Here is a 21083-nt window from a genome sequence, read left to right as displayed (position 1 = left end):
TAAATGTTTAATAACTATTAACTTAAATTGTGCCGTTGCATCATACTTTTTGTTTGAGAAAGGAGTCAATGGGTCGTATTAGAGCATAATGCTCATAAGGTCTATAATACCTGGATGAATTTCAGTGAATGAATATAAAGAAAACATCCATAATTATCAAATGCCTCCCATCTCTGGAGGAAGACGCTTTCCCCACATAATTATGTCTCCATTAACTAGCAGGGAGTAACTGCAGACACTTACCAGATAAACCCAGATTCCTTTGGTTTGGTCAAAGTTATTAAATTATTTAACATGTCAAAAATAAAACTGGGCCAGAAATGTCCTTTTATAACCACACATTCCATTAAGTTAATTCCATGATTGACAACTGAATGTTTACAACTGTTTGCCTGAGTAAACTGACTCTTTACCAAAGTGGCCAACAGTAGTTCAGTCTGAGTTATGGCATCCATAAATGTTACTCAGTCAGATGAAAGTCTCTCAAATCTTCTGTATTCTGATGTTTCATGGGTTTATTGTGCAAATGGTAAAGCAGTTCACTCACAACCATTGGATATTCTCAAAACTTTTATACATTTTGTAAACAGAAAAAAGAAAAGAAAAAAAAAAATCACACTAATAAGACATTAGACAGTGAATGTAGTAAACAGGGTGTAGTGTAAGGCGAGTTAGTGTGTTCAGGAGCGCTGCACTGAGCGAGTGTGTTCGATGGGTCGATGGTTCATTGGTTCGCTGGGTCGATGGTTCATTGGTTCGTTGGGTCGATGGGTGCTGGGTCGTTGGGTCGGGTCAGGCCTGAGTCTGCAGAGCCACTGACGGCTCCACTGAGCGAGTGTGTTTGATGGGTCGATGGATTATTGGTTCTATGGGTCGTTGGGTCGATGGGTCGGGTCAGGCCTGAGTCTCCAGAGCCACTGACGGCTCCACTGAGCAAGTGTGTTTGATGGGTCGATGGATCATTGGTTCTATGGGTCGTTGGGTCGGGTCAGGCCTGAGTCTCCAGAGCCACTGACGGCTCCACTGAGCAAGTGTGTTTGATGGGTCGATGGATCATTGGTTCGGGTCAGGCCTGAATCTCCAGCACCACTGACGGCTCCACTGAGCGAGTGTGTTTGATGGGTCGATGGATCATTGGTTCTATGGGTCGTTGGGTCGGGTCAGGCCTGAGTCTCCAGCACCACTGATGGCTCCACTAAGCGAGTGTGTTTGATGGGTTGATGGATCATTGGTTCTATGGGTCGTTGGGTCGGGTCAGGCCTGAGTCTCCAGCACCACTGATGGCTCCACTGAGCGAGTGTGTTTGATGGGTCGATGGATCATTGGTTCTATGGGTCGTTGGGTCGATGAGTCGGGTCAGGCCTGAGTCTCCAGAACCACTGACGGCTCCACTAAACACAGTCCAGCATGAGCTCGGTTCCTGCGCAAACCCTTGGCGTCTGCAGAACGCCCGTATGTGGCCTGCTGGGCCTGATACAACTTCTGGATGAGGAAACGCTTGTCCCGGCCCTCCTGCTCACAGAAACACACACTCATCATCATCAGCATCATCATAATCATCATCATCATCATCATGTGGAGACTCACCATGGCCAGCTGATCTCGGAGCTGTTCAATCACACGCTTATGAGCTCCAGCCAGGGCAATCACATAGAACATCCCCAGACTGCAACACACACACACACACACACACACACACACACACACACACACACACACACACACACACACACACACACACACACACACACACACACACACACACACACACACACACACACACACACACACACACACACACAGTTTATCCCACATCAAAAGGACTGAATCCAGTATTTGGTGATAATGGCATAGTAAGAGATTTACAAGCAATCTCTTGTAGACGGGTCATATTGACCCAGAACATCACATTAGGTAAAGCACACGCATGTAAAAATGTTAACTGAACAGTAAAATGAAATGTTTATTTGCACACTTAAAGGATCAAGCGATAAAGCAGAACGATTAACTGCACACATGATGATGATGATGCTCACCAGGTGATGACGAAGAAGGACACGGCGAAGGCCTCGGAAGCGAGCGCTAGCAGGAACGAGCGCAGGCCCAGGGGCAGCTGGGTAATCCCCCGCGGCACCACCTGCCAGGAGGTGCTGTAGCTGACGAACGGGCCACACACTCGCGATGCCTGGATCCTGCACACACACCGCAGAGGAGAGTTTAACCAACACTGAGACGCAAGTTTAATACTGGAGCACACCGCAGTGAAGAGAGCGGACCGATGCCGAGACGAGCGTTTAATACTGGAGCACACCGCAGTGAGGAGAGCGGACCGATGCCGAGACGAGTGTTTAATACTGGAGCACACCGCAGTGAGGAGAGCGGACCGATGCCGAGACGAGCGTTTAATACTGGAGCACACCGCAGTGAGGAGAGCGGGCCGATGCCGAGACGAGCGTTTAATACTGGAGCACACCGCAGTGAGGAGAGCGGGCCGATGCCGAGACGAGCGTTTAATACTGGAGCACACCGCAGTGAGGAGAGCGGACCGATGCCGAGACGAGCGTTTAATACTGGAGCACACCGCAGTGAGGAGAGCGGACCGATGCCGAGACGAGCGTTTAATACTGGAGCACACCGCAGTGAGGAGAGCGGGCCGATGCCCAGACGAGCGTTTAATACTGGAGCACACCGCAGTGAGGAGAGCGGGCCGATGCCGAGACGAGCGTTTAATACTGGAGCACACCGCAGTGAGGAGAGCGGATCGATGCCGAGACGAGCGTTTAATACTGGAGCACACCGCAGTGAGGAGAGCGGATCGATGCCGAGACGAGCGTTTAATACTGGAGCACACCGCAGTGAGGAGAGCGGACCGATGCCGAGACGAGCGTTTAATACTGGAGCACACCGCAGTGAGGAGAGCGGGCCGATGCCGAGACGAGCGTTTAATACTGGAGCACACCGCAGTGAGGAGAGCGGACCGATGCCGAGACGAGCGTTTAATACTGGAGCACACCGCAGTGAGGAGAGCGGATCGATGCCGAGACGAGCGTTTAATACTGGAGCACACCGCAGTGAGGAGAGCGGACCGATGCCGAGACGAGCGTTTAATACTGGAGCACACCGCAGTGAGGAGAGCGGGCCGATGCCGAGACGAGCGTTTAATACTGGAGCACACCGCAGTGAGGAGAGCGGGCCGATGCCGAGACGCGCGTTTAATACTGGAACACACCGCAGTGAGGAGAGCGGATCGATGCCGAGACGAGCGTTTAATACTGGAGCACACCGCAGTGAGGAGAGCGGGCCGATGCCGAGACGAGCGTTTAATACTGGAGCACACCGCAGTGAGGAGAGCGGATCGATGCCGAGACGAGCGTTTAATACTGGAGCACACCGCAGTGAGGAGAGCGGGCCAATGCCGAGACGAGCGTTTAATACTGGAACACACCGCAGTGAGGAGAGCGGGCCGACGCTGAGACGAGCGTTTAAAACTGGAACACACCGCAGTGAGGAGAGCGGGCCGATGCCGAGACGAGCGTTTAATACTGGAGCACACCGCAGTGAGGAGAGCGGGCCGATGCCGAGACGAGCGTTTAATACTGGAGCACACCGCAGTGAGGAGAGCGGATCGATGCCGAGACGAGCGTTTAATACTGGAGCACACCGCAGTGAGGAGAGCGGGCCGATGCCGAGACGCGCGTTTAATACTGGAGCACACCGCAGTGAGGAGAGCGGGCCGATGCCGAGACGAGCGTTTAATACTGGAGCACACCGCAGTGAGGAGAGCGGACCGATGCCGAGACGAGCGTTTAATACTGGAGCACACCGCAGTGAGGAGAGCGGACCGATGCCGAGACGAGCGTTTAATACTGGAGCACACCGCAGTGAGGAGAGCGGATCGATGCCGAGACGAGCGTTTAATACTGGAGCACACCGCAGTGAGGAGAGCGGACCGATGCCGAGACGAGCGTTTAATACTGGAACACACCGCAGTGAGGAGAGCGGACCGATGCCGAGACGAGCGTTTAATACTGGAGCACACCGCAGTGAGGAGAGCGGACCGATGCCGAGACGAGCGTTTAATACTGGATGTTGTGATGCGTGTTCTGATGCGTGTTGTGAAGCATGTTCTGATGCGTGTTCTGATGCGTGTTGTGAAGCGTGTTGTGATGCGTGTTCTGATGCGTGTTGTGAAGCGTGTTCTGATGTGTGTTCTGATGCGTGTTGTGAAGCGTGTTGACGCGTGTTATGACGCGTGTTCTGATGTGTGTTGTGAAGCGTGTTGTGAAGCGTGTCGTGATGCGTGTTGTGAAGCGTGTTGTGAAGCGTGTTCTGATGCGTGTTGTGAAGCGTGTTCTGATGCGTTGTGATGCGTGTTGTGAAGCGTGTCGTGATGCGTGTCGTGAAGCATGTTGTGAAGCATGTTCTGATGCGTGTTCTGATGCGTTCTGATGCGTGTTCTGATGCGTGTTGTGAAGCGTGTTCTGATGCGTATTCTGATGCGTGTTGTGAAGCGTGTTGTGAAGCGTGTCGTGATGCGTGTCGTGAAGCGTGTTGTGATGATGCGTGGACTCACTCTGCAATACTGACGGTGACGGGAACTGACGCCAGAGCCAAGCCGATCAGCAACACCACCAGGAAGAAGAAGTGGGAACTGGACGCTCGGAACGGGCGAGTGGCGGGACGACAGTTGGTCACCAGAGACACCTGTGGGAGTAACATACCTTACATAAGTAACCACATAACAGTGAGTTAATCACAGACAGGCTCACGCTACACATGACGTTAACTAACCACATAATGTACTACACTATAGCTGTACATCACTGCCATGTTTACATTTCTTCACATTAGACTAGTCTCTGACTGATAACGGAATTCTTCCTAAACTGTAACACTGAAACAGGCATTTCCTGTACAGCTGCTCTGAAACATGTATAGTGAAGCACACTTGAGCTGTGACCTTCTTGATGTAGAAGACGAGGACGTATTTGACGGTGTTGATGGCGGGCAGCAGGGGGCAGTAGAAGGTGCCGATCCAGCAGATGGTTTGACCATAGACGATCTCCAGCACGTTCTGAGGGACGGCGAACTCCTGCTGACCCCACCACCTCACCAAACCGTGGTCGCAGTGACTCACGATGATCCTGAAACAACCAGAAGAATCTCAGACACACACCTCAGGGGAACCTGAAGCAAAACACAAAACATCAGTACAAAACATCTTCATACTTCCTGGGAAACTCCACGAAGACAGTGACGGCGACGATGATCAGGAAGTCGAAGATCACGAGCTTGTACATCTCCTGCCCGACATGAGTCTCCCAGCACTGCAGGACAACACACTCATTTAGAGACGCACAACATACGTGTGTGTGTGAGTGTGTGTGAGTGTGAGACGTACAGGGTAGGTCTTATGGTTGTAGCCGCAGAGACATTCTTGACTTTCACAGGACGTGATCTGGACCCACAGAGAGAAGAGCAGCACGCCGATACTGGCCAAACGCATGAACACACATCTGAACACACACACACACACACACACACACACACACACACACACAAATGAACGCTTGTCACTGAACACAAACATAATGAACATAACGCTTGTCACGAGGTTCCTGTCACTGCACACAGATGAGGGTCTCCCAGTTCAGGGTCTGTATGTGTAAAACAGACAGAAGTTTGTGACACTGTATCCAGGCTCACTGCACTCAGCCAATCAGAAAAGTGTGTGGGTGGAGTCTCTATGCACTCAGCCAATCAGAAGAGTGTGTGGGCGGAACCTATCTGCAGGCGCACTGCACTCAGCCAATCAGAAGAGTTTGTGGGCGGAGCCAATCTGCAGGCGCACTGCACTCAGCCAATCAGAAGAGTGTGTGGGTGGAGTCTCTCTGCAGGCGCATTGCACTCAGCCAATCAGAAGAGTGTGGGCGGAGTCTTTCTGCAAGCGCACTGCACTCGCAATAGAATGAATAAGTACATAATCAAATTCTAAAATATCAAACCATTTTAACATTAAACTTACATATTGAATGACTTTGATCTTTTGTCATAGAACACAGTTTCTTTTGAATTATTTTTAAGATCTGAGGTGAATTTTCATTGTCGCTTTCAGTACAGCTATAAATGATACAATACTGAGTCGTGTGTTTTTGTGTGAATAAAAAGCCTGAATTAAATCTGTAAGTGATCATGTCTCTTCGGGAGACTTGGATTAAACTGCTCTATTCACATGAATAGACTTACGATGAAGAGACAGAAATTATTAAAATACCATATTTGTGTTCAGAGGATGAATGAAAGTAGTATGGGTTTGGAAGGACATGAGGGCGAGTGAATGATGAGAGAGTTTTAGAGTGAACTAACGCTTTAATATAGTGGGTGTGGCTGTCAGTGTTTGGAAAAGGCAAGAGCATTTATAAGTGTGTGTGCAGCAAAGAGTGTGTGTGGTGCGAGCCTTGCCTCATCAGCGTGAAGCGGATCTCGAAGGCGGGCGAATAGTCCTCGAAGGTGATGATGAGGCTGAAGATCAGCGGCGTGATGAAGTTGGCCAGCGTGATGACGATGGAGGGCAGGTACTCCACCACCAGCTCCTGCAGGAACGCACTCTTCTCAGCCTAAACACACACACCTCATTATAAACACCATCAGAAGGCAAACATGACAGCAGACGTCAAGCCCAACCGGCAACCTTCTTGTCTCTCTCTTGAATCAAACACGGAAGTGACTTAAACTGCAGTTCATCGACTGGCCACTAGAGACAGGCTGCAAAAAGAGAGTCAATCTCATAAACCCTCAATGTTAAAATGCTCAACTTTACAGCAGAAAAACACACGTTTACAGTCTGGTACAAAAAGTGGTTTTGGTCTATATAGCTCATTTTTCCCTTCATGACGACTGTGAGGGGGGTGATTTTTTTTTATAACTCATCTGTTTAAATTATATTAAGCCTTAAAGTTCTGCATAATTAAGGGTGTGGCCACTTGAGTGACAGGTAGATTGCCACTTTGGGCTTCAGAAATGCTCTTCAGAGCCTACGGATGACGTCACTGACACTACGCCCAAATTTTTATACAGTCTATGGTTGCAGCTCACCTCCACCTGCTTGCGCTGTGAGAACACTGTGGCCACGTAGATGCAGTAGAAGCAGGTGACTAGGACGGCCATGACGAAGAGGTTGAGCGCAGCTCTGAGCGCGTAAATGCGGCACCTCTCGCTCCGCGTGCGATTGGCCATCCTGCGCTTGATCCGTTCCTCCTCTAGATCCGTCTGTGGGCACAGGAACAGTTAGGCTCGTCCCTCAAGAACACAGGAGTTAGGCTCTCATCCCTGAGGAACACAGGAGTTAGGCTCTCATCCCTCAGGAACACAGGAGTTAGGCTCTCGTCCCTGAGGAGTTAGGCTCTCGTCCCTGAGGAACACAAGAACACAGGAGCTAGGCTCTCGTCCCTCAGGAACACAGGAGTTAAGCTCTCATCCCTGAGGAGTTAAGCTCTCGTCCCTCAGGAACACAGGAGTTAGGCTCTCGTCCCTCAAGAACACCGGAGTAAGGCTCTCGTCCCTCAGGAACACAGGAGTTAGGCTCTCGTCCCTCAGGAACACAGGAGTTAGACTCTCGTCCCTCAGGAACAAAGGAGTTAGGCTCTCCTCCCTGAGGAGTTAGGCTCTGGTCCCTGAGGAACACAGGAGTTAGGCTCTCCTCCCTGAGAAGTTAGGCTCTCACCCCTCAGGAACACAGGAGTTAGGCTCTCGTCCCTCAGGAACACAGGAGTTAGGCTCTCGTCCCTGAGGAACACAGGAGTTAGGCTTTCGTCCCTCAGGAACACAGGAGTTAGGCTCTCGTCCCTCAGGAACACAGGAGTTAGGCTCTCGTCCCTCAGGAACACAGGAGTTAGGCTCTCGTCCCTCAGGATCACAGGAGTTAGGCTCTCGTCCCTCAGGAACACAGGAGTTAGGCTCTCGTCCCTCAGGAACACAGGAGTTAGGCTCTCGTCCCTCAGGAACACAGAAGTTAGGCTCTCGTCCCTCAGGAACACAGGAGTTAGGCTCTCCTCCCTGAGGAGTTAGGCTCTGGTCCCTGAGGAACACAGGAGTTAGGCTCTCCTCCCTGAGAAGTTAGGCTCTCACCCCTCAGGAACACAGGAGTTAGGCTCTCGTCCCTCAGGAACATAGGAGTTAGGCTCTCGTCCCTGAGGAACACAGGAGTTAGGCTTTCGTCCCTCAGGAACACAGGAGTTAGGCTCTCGTCCCTCAGGAACACAGGAGTTAGGCTCTCGTCCCTCAGGAACACAGGAGTTAGGCTCTCGTCCCTCAAGAACACCGGAGTAAGGCTCTCGTCCCTCAGGAACACAGGAGTTAGGCTCTCGTCCCTCAGGAACACAGGAGTTAGACTCTCGTCCCTCAGGAACAAAGGAGTTAGGCTCTCCTCCCTGAGGAGTTAGGCTCTGGTCCCTGAGGAACACAGGAGTTAGGCTCTCCTCCCTGAGAAGTTAGGCTCTCACCCCTCAGGAACACAGGAGTTAGGCTCTCGTCCCTCAGGAACACAGGAGTTAGGCTCTCGTCCCTGAGGAACACAGGAGTTAGGCTTTAGTCCCTCAGAAACACAGGAGTTAGGCTCTCGTCCCTCAGGAACACAGGAGTTAGGCTCTCGTCCCTCAGGAACACAGGAGTTAGGCTCTCGTCCCTCAGGATCACAGGAGTTAGGCTCTCGTCCCTCAGGAACACAGGAGTTAGGCTCTCGTCCCTCAGGAACACAGGAGTTAGGCTCTCGTCCCTCAGGAACACAGAAGTTAGGCTCTCGTCTCTCAGGAACACAGGAGTTAGACTCTCGTCCCTCAGGAACACAGGAGTTAGGCTCTCGTCCTTCAGGAACACAGGAGTTAGGCTTTCATCCCTGAGGAGTTAGGCTCTCGTCCCTCAGGAACACAGGAGTTAGGCTCTCGTCCCTCAGGAACACTGGAGTTAGGCTCTCATCCCTCAGGAACACTGAGGAACACAGGAGTTAGACTCTCGTCCCTGAGGAACACAGGAGTTATGCTCTTGTTCCTCAGGAACACAGGAGTTAGGCTCTCGTCCCTCAGGAGCACAGGAGTTAGGCTCTCGTCCCTCAGGAACACAGGAGTTAGGCTCTCGTCCCTCATGAGTTAGGCTCTCTTCCCTGAGGAGTAGTGTTGCACGGTGTACCGATACTTCAAAAGTATCGCGATACTCAGAAATTAAAAACGTCACGATACCTAAATTTATCAGTATCGATACTTAAAAAAAAAAAAACAACGCCTCCCTATGGACGTCTGTGTTTTTTTTTCCTGACGCATGCAGCAAAGAACCTGCCGCTGTCAGTGTCATGTGACAAAACACTACAGCGAGATGGCTGCATGTGCGAGCACAAGTGGTCCACGACTCGTAGAAAAAGATGACGCGAGGAGTGACATATGGAAGTACGTTGCCTACCTTGCTCTGTTACACGGTGCACCGATACTTCAAAAGTAAATCGGAAATTAAAAACGTCACGATTCCTTCATTTATCGATACAGGGTTCCCACTCTAAACCAAATGTAAAATTCCCTGACTTTTCCCTGACTTTCACTGACTAAAAAGATGAATTTCCATGACCTATAATGAACGACAAAACAGGCCGCTGTTTTGCGGAGCAGCCACAGACAGTGTTTTAAATCCAACCAATTTGAGCCGTGGATACATTAATATTTGAACTTGAATGACTACACCTTATGCAACCAACGTGAAGTATTAAGATCAAAGCTATGAGTGTAAAGTTTGAAAAACTGATGTTTTCATTAAAATGTTACAAACACTAGGCTATTTCTGTAAAATGGTTATGATGATTATTTACACTACCAGTCAAAAGTTTTGGACAGTAAGATTTTTTTATGTTTTTTAAAGAAGACACTCCCCAAGCCTGCATTTATTTGATCCAAAGTACAGCAAAAACAGTACAATTTTGAAATATTTTTACTATTTAAAATAACTTTTCTGTTTGAATATACAGTAGTCAACATTTGAAGTGGATCAAAAAAGTGCATCAAAGTTGTCCTAAGACAAGAACTCTTAAAAATCTTACTGTCCGAAAACTTTTGACTGGTAGTGTAGGTCTGAATTAATTATTTAATTATTTAAGTCCTGGAAAACCCATAATATTTGTCCTTCAAAAGTAATGTTGGTAGTTTATCTAATGTGCATATATTGATTTATTAATTCTACCATGGTAAATTAATGAAGGTAAGGGCTGCGCATGATCAATTTGAAAATTATGTGCTACTGCCACTAGGGGGCGAATTGCGACAGTCGTATCCTAATGTCGTGTGCAGTGAAAAGGCTGCTTACCGTGACCCTTTTATAATTTTTTTTTTTTTTTTTTGTGTACCTTGTCCTAACCTGACGTGACAAAGCTACAAGACGACAAAATCAATCATAAATCACAGCCAATCATAACCGCGCGTGGGCTCTGTTCGCAGCTAAACACGAAAACCAAACGGAATTAAACAAAATTAAACAGTAACTGTACGTTCACACTGCCGCCGACTTGAGCTGCAAAGAAGCTCTGGCCGCCCTGTCAAGGACGCTTGTCAAAAAGTACAGGGAAGCTTGTTGACGCTTTGGCTGCTCTGAAGTCTGTGTCACACCATGAAATGTTATAATGACAGTATTTTTATAACCGTTTTGGTCACATTTGGTCGGGGGAAAAAAATAATTAGCTATTATTATTATTATTATTAATAGTGAGTGCGCGCCCGCGGTCGGGGCTCTCTCTCTCTCTGCTCGTTCTTATATATTATGCCCTGTCAAGCGCGCCCTGTTAAACTGACAGGACTTAAAAACACATATTATAAACTTATAAATTATACATTATAAACTTTCACTCTATGGTTAAACTGCAATTAATCCGATAATGATAAGAAACCCAGCAACGGCGATGATCAGCTTCTCCTCCATTTTCTCGGAACTAATGTTTTTGGTAGGAACGAAAGTTTACATCGTATGTTTCTCCGGAATCAGCCAGCGTGAAGGACGTCTATATTCTGATTGGTTGCTGGCGTTTGCCGCTGCTTGCCGCTGAACCGCGTCATAGCTCATTACCATAAAGTTGAGCTACTTTCAACTTTCTGATTGACGCTCAAAACGCGACGCCGATGTATTTGACGCTCCTTGCAGCTGAGAGAAGCCAGCTTCCATTGAAAATGAATGACTTCCGGTAACTTTGGAAGCTCAAGTCGGCGGCGGTGTGAACGTACAGTAAGCACAACAATACAGAAAGATGTGTGAAACAGCGCGATAAAAAAATCGGTATAGAAAAATTACATTTTGATAAATGGAAACTAAAATTTAAAGCAACAAACTAAATTCCCTGATATTCCATGACTTGGACAAAAAATATATAAAATTCCCTGACTTTCAATGTCTGGAATAGACCTTTTAAAATTCCATGACATTCCAGAAATTCCATGACCCGTGGGAAATCTGTCGATACTTCTAAGAATGACCGCGTTCCAGATTTGTAAGGCCGGCGACACACTGGCTGCGTGTCGTGTCCGTTTTTATTTCAGCTCCCATGTTAACTGCCTGCGTGACACACACGTCTGGGCGCAGCTCGAGACGCGTGGAAAACGCGTGCATTCTAGAACGCCTATTCTTCACACGACACGCAAGCGTGTTGGAAGCGTTTCCAGGCAAAATAGAATAGGAAAAGATGTTTCTATGTAATTTTGACACGAATACATATTAATAAGTGACATTTTGATGTTTGAAAGTTTTGACATAAATACAATAAATGTAATTTTAAAAAATATTATCGATTTTCAAATATTGCACCTCTCAATACAGAAAGAATTATTCTGTAGCCTATTTTGCCGTCAATACTGCCGACGTTGTCTTTGCTGCTATATATTTATGTTTAACATGAAGTATAGGCCTTCCACAACTCTCTCCCCACATGTCAAATATGTCACCAATGAGGCTTATCATGTTACCAATATTAAACATTGTTTAATATAATCGCTGTTCATATTTTTATTCAAAGTTCAGAATCAAGATAAAGCTCTTATGTTTCTTATGATAAATGAGATAATGCTGCTAAATGTTTTTGTTTTTTTTTACCTTGAATGCCATTGCTCTAATTTATTTTTTATATTTTTATATTTTATATTTTGTTCAAATGTTTAATATATCTGCTGTTCATATGTTCATTTATTAGTGTGTTATATGATTAGAATGTTGTCCCGGTTTTAAAATAAAGCACAGCAATGATATTTGAGAGTGTTTCTCCCTTTTCAGGAAAAGTATCGAAAAAGTATCGAAATCGCAATACTTGACTTGGTATCGGTATCGAAACAATAATTTTGGTATCGTGACAACACTACTGAGGAGTTAGGCTCTCTTCCCTGAGGAACACAGGAGTTAGGCTCTCGTCCCTGAGGAACACAGGAGTTAGGCTCTCGTCCCTGAGGAACACAGGAGTTAGGCTCTCATCCCTGAGGAACACTGAGGATCACAGGAGTTAGACTCTCGTCCCTGAGGAACACAGGAGTTAGGCTCTCGTCCCTCAGGAGCACAGGAGTTAGGCTCTCATCCCTGAGGAACACTGAGGATCACAGGAGTTAGACTCTCGTCCCTCAGGAGCACAGGAGTTAGGCTCTCGTCCCTCAGGAACACAGGAGTTAGGCTCTCGTCCCTCAGGAGCACAGGAGTTAGGCTCTCGTCCCTCAGGAGTTAGGCTCTCGTACCTCAGGAGCACAGTAGTTAGGCTCTCGTCCCTCAGGAGCACAGGAGTTAGGCTCTCGTCCCTCAAGAGTTAGGCTCTCGTACCTCAGGAGCACAGTAGTTAGGCTCTCGTCCCTCGTCCCTCAGGAGCACAGGAGTTAGGCTCTCGTCCCTCAGGAGTTAGGCTGTCTTCCCTGAGGAACACAGGAGTTAGGCTCTCGTCCCTGAGGAACACAGGAGTTAGACTCTCGTCCCTGAGGAACACAGGAGTTACGCTCTTGTCCCTCAGGAACACAGGAGTTACGCTCTCGTCCCTCAGGAATTAGGCTCTCGTCCCTCAGGAGCTCACAGGAGTGGCAGGAGACGCACCTTCATCTCGTACAGTAAGCTGCTCCGTTTCAGCCGTGCCGCATTCTCATTGGTGATGCAGAAGTCCCAGCCCGCGAAGATCTTGTTGCAGAAGCTCTGGAAGCGATCCTCATCCTGAATGAGCTTGCGTTTGAAACCGGATGCAGACCTAAACACACAGATATCGTCAGATCACACACCACCTACAGGTCTTCACCTTTACAGTCGACCCGAAAGCCCAGGGTCCGAGCCGAGACTCGAGAGGGTTCAGGTCCAAAACCTCAAACACGGGTCTGACATTAGCCTTGGGTGCTTTTACTGAACGGAACGCCAAGCCAACCAGGACCAGTTTCACAGAGAGGGTTTAGATTAGGCCAGGATTAGATCAATTAGGGAGTTTAAGTTTCTTTTTAAACATTCCTTAGATAAAAAGACGACTTTTGAGAAGACCTCTAACACCAGCAGAGATGTGTTCCAGTCTGACCTCTTGACGATCCAGACGAGGCTCAGCAGCAGAGCTCAACACTCACACACACACACACACACACACACACACACACACACAGACACAGACACACACACACCTCTTGACGATCCAGACGAGGCTCAGCAGCAGAGCTCAACACTCACACACACACACACACACACACACACACACACACAGACACACACACACACACCTCTTGACGATCCAGACGAGGCTCAGCAGCAGGTAGGAGATGGTGGCCAGCAGGTACGCCAGCGGCAGGTTATAGGTGAAGTGAGAGTGAATGAACTCCAGATTATAGTAGCCGTAGAAGAGGTACGTGCGCTCCAGAAAGCCCTGCACACACACACACAGTGTTACGCGCTGTCAGCAGACGCTGAGTTGAGCTGACACACACAAGCATCTCACCGTTCCAGACAGCAGGTCTGTGATGTGCTCATGAAACGCAACCAGACTCTGACGAGAGGTGGGGGGATACACACTGCACTCGCTCACTGAAACACACACACACACACAGCTGACATGACTGAGAGTGAGGGTGAGTGTGACTGTGAGTGTGTGTGTGTGTGTGTGTGTGTGTGGTTACCGTTGGTGCTGCTGTAGGTGATGTTGTGTGAAGTGTGTGATGTGAGAATCACCGGCAGCATCACAAACACAAACATCAGCAGAAACATGATGAAGTTCAGAAGCACCAGAAACCGCAGGAATGAAAAATACGACAGGATTCCTGTTCCAAACATGCCTGAGGGAAACACACAGACACACACACACGCACACACACACACTAATGAAATGAACTGAATTATTGAACAGAACTGAATCAACATTGATCTGAATAATGACACTATTGTCTTTGCAGAGCTGCTTTACAGTCAATTCATTTCACAGCTGTTATTTCCCTGTGTTTTTACTGTAAAGGTTCTGTCTAGAATAAAGCTCAGCAGGTCCACCCCGTCCTGTGTGTGTGTGTGTTTGTGTGTGTGTGTGTGTGTTCTGACCCTCGATGAGATGAGTGTGTGTGTGTGTGTGTGTGTGCGTGTTCTGACCCTCAATGAGATGAGTGTGTGTGTGTGTGTGTGTGTGTGTGTGTGTGTGTGTGTGTGTGCGTGTTCTGACCCTCAATGAGATGAGTGTGTGTGTGTGTGTGTGCGTGTGCGTGTTCTGACCCTCGATGAGATGAATATCGGTCCTCCAGAGCTGAGAGCAGGTCCACCCCGCCCTGTGTGTGTGTGTGTGTGTGTGTTCTGACCCTCGATGAGATGAATATCGGTCCTCCAGAGCTGCAGAGCTGAGAGCAGGTTCACCCCGGCCTGTGTGTGTGTGTGTGTGTGTGTGTGTGTGTGTGTGTGTGTGTGTGTGTGTGTGTGTTTGTTCTGACCCTCGATGAGATGAATATCGGTCCTCCAGAGCTGCAGAGCTGAGAGCAGGTCCACCCCGGCCTGTGTGTGTGTGTGTGTGTGTGTGTGTGTGTGTGTGTGTGTGTGTTCTGACCCTCGATGAGATGAATATCGGTCCTCCAGAGCTGCAGAGCTGAGAGCAGGTCCACCCCGCCCTGTGTGTGTGTGTGTGTGTGTGTGTGTGTTCTGACCCTCGATGAGATGAATATCGGTCCTCCAGAGCTGCAGAGCTGAGAGCAGGTCCACCCCGGCCTGTGTGTGTGTGTGTGTGTGTGTGTGTGTGTGTGTGTGTGTGTGTGTGTGTGTGTGTGTTCTGACCCTCGATGAGATGAATATCGGTCCTCCAGAGCTGCAGAGCTGAGAGCAGGTCCACCCCGTCCTCCTTCAGGCGCTTCAGAGAGCGATGGACATTCAGCCTCCACAAACCCCAGCCTGTGACAGTGCCGCCCTGCTGGAGCCGCTGCTGCCTGCACACACACACACACACACACACACACACACACACACACTGAGTCTGGAGTCTTGCAAATAGGGTTGGGAATCAAATACTTGTTCTAAAATTAAAATTAAAATTCCTCTTATCGATTTCTTTGTGAGCATTTCAATATGACTTTAAACCGTTTGGATCCGTGCAGCTCTTAAAGTGACAGCAGCCTAATATTCCTGCTGTCTCTTTAATAGCACTAATCAAACTACAGAAGACAGAGAAAATTCACTCGTTCTTGACTGAATAACTTCTGTAACTATATTAGTAATGTATATTTTATTTATAAAGTGCAGTGTTATTTTACATTTGATTACAGTTTCTGTTCCTGAAAACACTGTTTATTTCAGTCGTATCTTTGTTCAGTTTTTTCTATTTGTTGCGATTGCTCATTTTTATGTGTTCTTTTTAAATCAAGTGTTTATTTTCTTTAATAATGCTTTACATTTATATTACTTAGGCTAGTAATTTTTCTATGGAGTTTTTAAACCACAGGCAAACGCTCCTCTCGTTTGTTGATTTCTGTCCATGATATTTAGATACAATTAAATGTTTTGTAATAAGACACATTCACATTTAAGTTTTTACCTTATTGGAATCGAAATCAGGAATCAAAAAGAATCGGAATTGATAAGCAGAATTGAAACTGGAATCGTTAACATTCTAACGATACCCGACCCTAGTGAACATTCCCAGAACACTTCACATCATGATCTGGATAAGGAACGCACTTCTCCCGCCGCTTGTCCTGCATGCTCTTGGGAAGCTCCCGCACGGGTCTAAGCTCCTCCCCACTGTGAGTCTGCTCCACCCACTTTCCACTTCTGATGGACAGCTGCCGGCTCCTCCCACTGCCCCGCCTCCTCGTGCTGGACTTCCTGCGGTACAGCAGAGACTGGTAACTGGGCAACTGATCCAACAGGAGATTACCAACCGGAGCGGGCCGATCCCAGAACACTGATGAAGAAAAGCAGAGGAGATGATGATACACACTCACACTCACTCCTCACACTCACTCACTCACACACACTCACTCACACACTCACTCACTCACTCTCTCTCACACACTCACTCACTCTCACACACTCTCACACACTCACTCACTCTCACACACTCACTCACTCTCACACACTCACTCACTCTCACACACTCACACACTCACACACTCACACACTCACACACTCACACACTCACACACTCACACACTCACACACTCACACACTCACTCTCACACACTCACTCTCACACACTCACTCTCACACACTCACTCTCACACACTCACTCTCACACACTCACTCTCACACACTCACTCTCACACACTCACTCTCACACACTCACTCTCACACACTCACTCTCACACACTCACACTCACTCTCACACACTCACTCTCACACACTCACTCTCACACACTCACTCTCACACACTCACTCTCACACACTCACACTCACTCTCACACACTCACTCTCACACACTCACTCTCACACACTCACTCTCACACACTCACTCTCACACACTCACTCTCACACACTCACTCTCACACACTCACTCTCACACACTCACTCTCACACACTCACTCTCACACACTCACTCTCACACACTCACTCTCACACACTCACTCTCACACACTCACTCTCAGACACTCACTCTCAGACACACACTCTCAGACACACACTCTCAGACACACACTCTCAGACACACTCTCAGACACACACACTCTCAGACACACACACTCTCAGACACACACACTCTCAGACACACACACACACTCTCAGACACACACACTCTCAATCTCACACACTCTCAAACACACACTCTCAGACACACACTCTCAATCTCACAACTCTCATCAATCTCACACACTCACACTCTCTCACACACAGACTCACACACTCTAACTCTCTCACACACACACACACACACACACACACACACACACACACACACACACACACACACACACACACACACACACGCACACACGCACACACGCACACACGCACACACACACTCTCACACACACACACTCTCACACACACACACTCTCACACACACACACACACACACACACACACACACTCTCTCACACACACACACACACACACACACACACACACACACACAGCCTTTGCTCTTCAGCGTTTGACAGAAACACAGAACTGACCGACAGCTCACATCCTGTTTCACTTTGACAGTTTTTGCTCTATTCATATTGTAAATCCAGCAGTTTCTCTGTCTCAGTGTGTCGGTTAATGCGGCCATGCATATGCACCGGCTTACCGGGTTCATGATGAGCTGAAAAGGTCATATTGTTTTGTAACTTGTCAGATTTTGTCGCTGTATGTTGCTAGTCTCTATACTGTGTGAAGTCGCTTGTGGGCGTTGGTAGAGCTGTCGCTCTAATGTTATTGGTAGACTACTCGTCTGGCCACATCTATACAAAACACCATCACAAGTGATACAACTATATTATTTTAATTTGACTAGGAATTAGGCTCAAAAGAAACAGTATGCTGTTGGGAGAGTGTTTTTATATTACCACACAGCAGTGTTCAGTGTATTAAATAATTTACTAGAGTAACGATCAATCAATATACAAATTAAACTCACTCATACTGTCATGAATTACTAAAACGTCATCCGAATTTGACAAATAATCAATTTTCTTGTCCCTAATAGTCAACATAATGCAGGGGAAACTGTAAAATGAACTGCAGCAGTGCTAAACTTGCATCATAAAATTACAACACTCGAACTAAATGTGTGAATTAAACTCACTGAGACTGTTGACAGTTTCTTTTCCATGCATCATTTTATTATATCCATGTTTGTGGTTAGTTACAGTCAAACCATATAAAACAGTGAAATCTCCCTCGAACTCTTCTGTCTTGCCTGCACTGCACTCGAGACGGTGACGGGAGCTGAGCTCCACTGAAAGGCTTCTTTCCTATTGGTTGTCGCTCGCGAAAATCACTTCTCATTTGCATAAAGTTGAAACTTAGTTGCTGTGTGTGGTTGTTAAATAAAGTGTCTTGTGTTTATGCTCAAGTGGTCTCAGTGATATGTTAATAACAATATTATGGTGTTTTCTGGCTCAAAGAGGTAAAACTCACTGTTGTAGGTCTCGAAAGAGCCCCGGGGCCTAACATTAACATTAGGTTAAGGCGGCTCGTCATGTTTGTTTTTAATTTCAGCTTTGAGAATGTGTGAAATAGTGTCATGTTTAAAAGCATCTGTGTGTGTGTTTGATGATGCAGATCTGAAGATTCAGCTGGTAAATCTGGCCATAAACACACTTCAGTTCTGAGAAATTAACAGAGGTAAGAAGCATAAATCATAAAAATAAACAGTATTTATGTTTATGATTGACATATAGCCTAACAGCTTATGCCGGTCTAAAACATAATTTTTTACATTAAGCTTTTGACAATGTTGTACTTATGATTTGAGTAAATAAAGATAAATAACTTACATGAGTTAAAAAAGGCTAAAAATAATGTTTGTTGAACAGTGTAAATATTATAAATAAAAGTGTGTGTGTGTGTGTGTGTGTGTGTGTGTGTGTGTGTGTGTGTGTGTGTGTGTGTGTGTGTGGAAACATAATCCCGTCAGGATAAGTTTCAGTAACATGATCTGATCACCGAGGGAGGCGCACAAACACACACACACACACACACACACACACACACACACACACACACACACACACACACACACACACACAGGATATCGGATACAGTATTGTGATCGTCAGTCTCTGCTTCATCAAACACGTCGAGACTCGCAGCGCATATTTTCCATTGATAGAGTTGCGAAAGCAAAAGAAAGAAATATCACTTTAATCTTTCTAGTTGAACCTGTGATGATATATTTCACCCAGAACTGAAAACCAAACACACATATCTCAGTGTGTCGCTGGTTTCTGTTTCACTGATTCACTAACTAACTAACTAACCATCACCTCAGCGAGCGGTGTGTAAACTCGTCGTTTCATCTCAGTGTTCATATTAAAACTCATTTGTGTGAGTAATTACACGCAAAACTCTGACAGTAACACGTATGAAACACAGTATCGTCATCATAAACATTCTAACATTATAAGCTCACCCGCATCGGGCTCGTCCATCATTGGCGGATCCGGATCAAACTGTGATTCTGTTAACGCAGATCAGCGTCAGTGGGAGAGAACTGTGCTCCATGTTGTTGTTGTTATAGCTCTGTGTGTGTGTGTCTGCGCAATGCATGACGGGCTGAAAGAGCCTGAGTGACGTCATGTAAATCGAGAACTGGACCAGTCAATGCTAAAAAGTTTCAAACAAATTTGTCTAGCTCCATATTCTAGCAATATGTCCATTCGTGCTCTCTTTCAGAAAGATATTGTTACCAAATCGTATGCAGGGACGTGCGGTCAGGGTAGGCAGGGTAGGCAGTGCCTCACCAAAGGAAATGTTGACATTACATTTATTAATTCCAAGAGCTTTATTAATTCACCACATTATTAATTGCATTTATTTTATTCCAAATATAAATTTTTGTAACAAAAATTTTCAGGAATACACATATAATATACTAATTTTGCCATTGTTTGCTCCTAAAACCATTGTTTCATGTAGGAAATTCAAGGCCATGGCCATTGAGGCAGAGGTTAGCAGTCTTGGTCCATAGAACGTAGTTTACGTAGATTTGCGCATGCGCAGTCAGTTCTCATGCTGTCTTGAATTATCGAGGCAGAGACCGAGCTTGCTTCATGTCACGTGATCCACTCGCTCTCACTCAATCCGCGCTTCCCGATACTTCTAGCGGCGCCTAGCGTTGGCTGTCAACAGGCCCGGGGTGGGGAATCGGGAGAATCGGGAGAATTCCCAGTGGGCCGCTTCACTTTTGGGCCGGTTGAGGTTTTTTTTCTCTTTTTTTTTTCTTTTTTTTTAAACATTTGTCACGTTTGTAGTTACATTAGGCTACACACGTTCCGTATTCTGACACCGCAGCGCGCAGCCTCTGCATAGATTGTACCATGTGAGGGAGTTCTCCCCTCCCCTCCTATAGAGTTGGTTGGGTCCATAGCCCGTCTTTTCCAAAACGTTTTCTCAGGTAGGCTACCGCGGCACCGCCGGCGCCTACCGATAGCTGGGCCTGGCCGGCCCTACCGTAATGGTAGCTATGCGTCAGGGAGGATGGATGGGAGGAAGAGGCCAGGAGGTAGTGATGGCCAGATCGAGGCCTCGTGAAGCAATGAAACAGTTGAACCAAATGTGCCATATTGTTTCGAGGCTTCGAATCAATCCGACACCCGTCTCAACGGTGACACCTAGTGGTCACTTGCAGGTGTTGATCTGAAACAACCTTGACGAGCCATTAAAAAAATGTGTTGTTTTTTTATTATTATAATTTTCTAATATGTGAAGATTGTAACCTATAGGCTCCTCACTGTGCATAATGTTATTTTGGTCTTGCAAAATGAATATTAATAAAAGAAATCAAGCCACAATGTCTCACTTTTTTAGAGATTTTTATTCAAAAATATTAATTTCTCTGCTGTGGAAGGACTTAGACTACTTCTTTTTTTACAGATAATTTCTCCAGCCTTTGAAAAAATCCTCTCACAAGGGACACTTGTTGCTGGCATGCAAAGATATATATATATATATATATATAT

The 21083-nt window shown here is 46.9% G+C and overlaps 1 protein-coding gene and 1 long non-coding RNA gene across 7 annotated transcripts; both read right to left on the bottom strand.

Annotated features, from left to right (window-relative positions):
- Nucleotides 1-497: 497 nt before the first annotated feature.
- tmc7 (transmembrane channel like 7) lies at nt 498-19689 on the bottom strand. 6 transcript variants are annotated; one of them, XM_082165492.1, is made up of 17 exons: nt 19535-19689; nt 16162-16387; nt 15265-15413; nt 14136-14291; nt 13958-14043; nt 13699-13885; nt 13547-13580; nt 13084-13231; nt 7096-7269; nt 6463-6617; nt 5402-5516; nt 5230-5327; nt 4961-5144; nt 4574-4704; nt 2037-2192; nt 1588-1666; nt 498-1512 (listed from the first exon to the last, which is right to left on the bottom strand). In XM_082165492.1, the coding sequence occupies exons 1-17, from the start codon at nt 19554-19556 to the stop codon at nt 1357-1359; spliced, it is 2256 nt and encodes a 751-aa protein (XP_082021618.1). In that variant the 5' UTR covers nt 19557-19689; the 3' UTR covers nt 498-1356. The 6 variants fall into 6 exon arrangements, with proteins under 6 accessions (XP_082021618.1, XP_082021619.1, XP_082021622.1 ...); XM_082165493.1 differs by lacking the exon at nt 13547-13580 and having other exon boundaries at nt 13743-13885; XM_082165496.1 differs by lacking the exons at nt 15265-15413; nt 16162-16387; nt 19535-19689 and adding an exon at nt 14928-15250.
- On the bottom strand, nt 9272-13076 carry LOC309495709. Its single transcript, XR_014204801.1, has 2 exons — nt 10863-13076; nt 9272-10827 (listed from the first exon to the last, which is right to left on the bottom strand). It is a non-coding gene; the product is annotated as an uncharacterized lncRNA (long non-coding RNA).
- Nucleotides 19690-21083: the final 1394 nt, after the last annotated feature.

The sequence above is a fragment of the Leuciscus leuciscus genome (genome assembly GCF_965113295.1).
Source record: "Leuciscus leuciscus genome assembly, chromosome: 3".
Classification (NCBI taxonomy): domain Eukaryota; kingdom Metazoa; phylum Chordata; class Actinopteri; order Cypriniformes; family Leuciscidae; genus Leuciscus; species Leuciscus leuciscus.
This window is presented reverse-complemented; position numbering and strand designations above follow the sequence as displayed.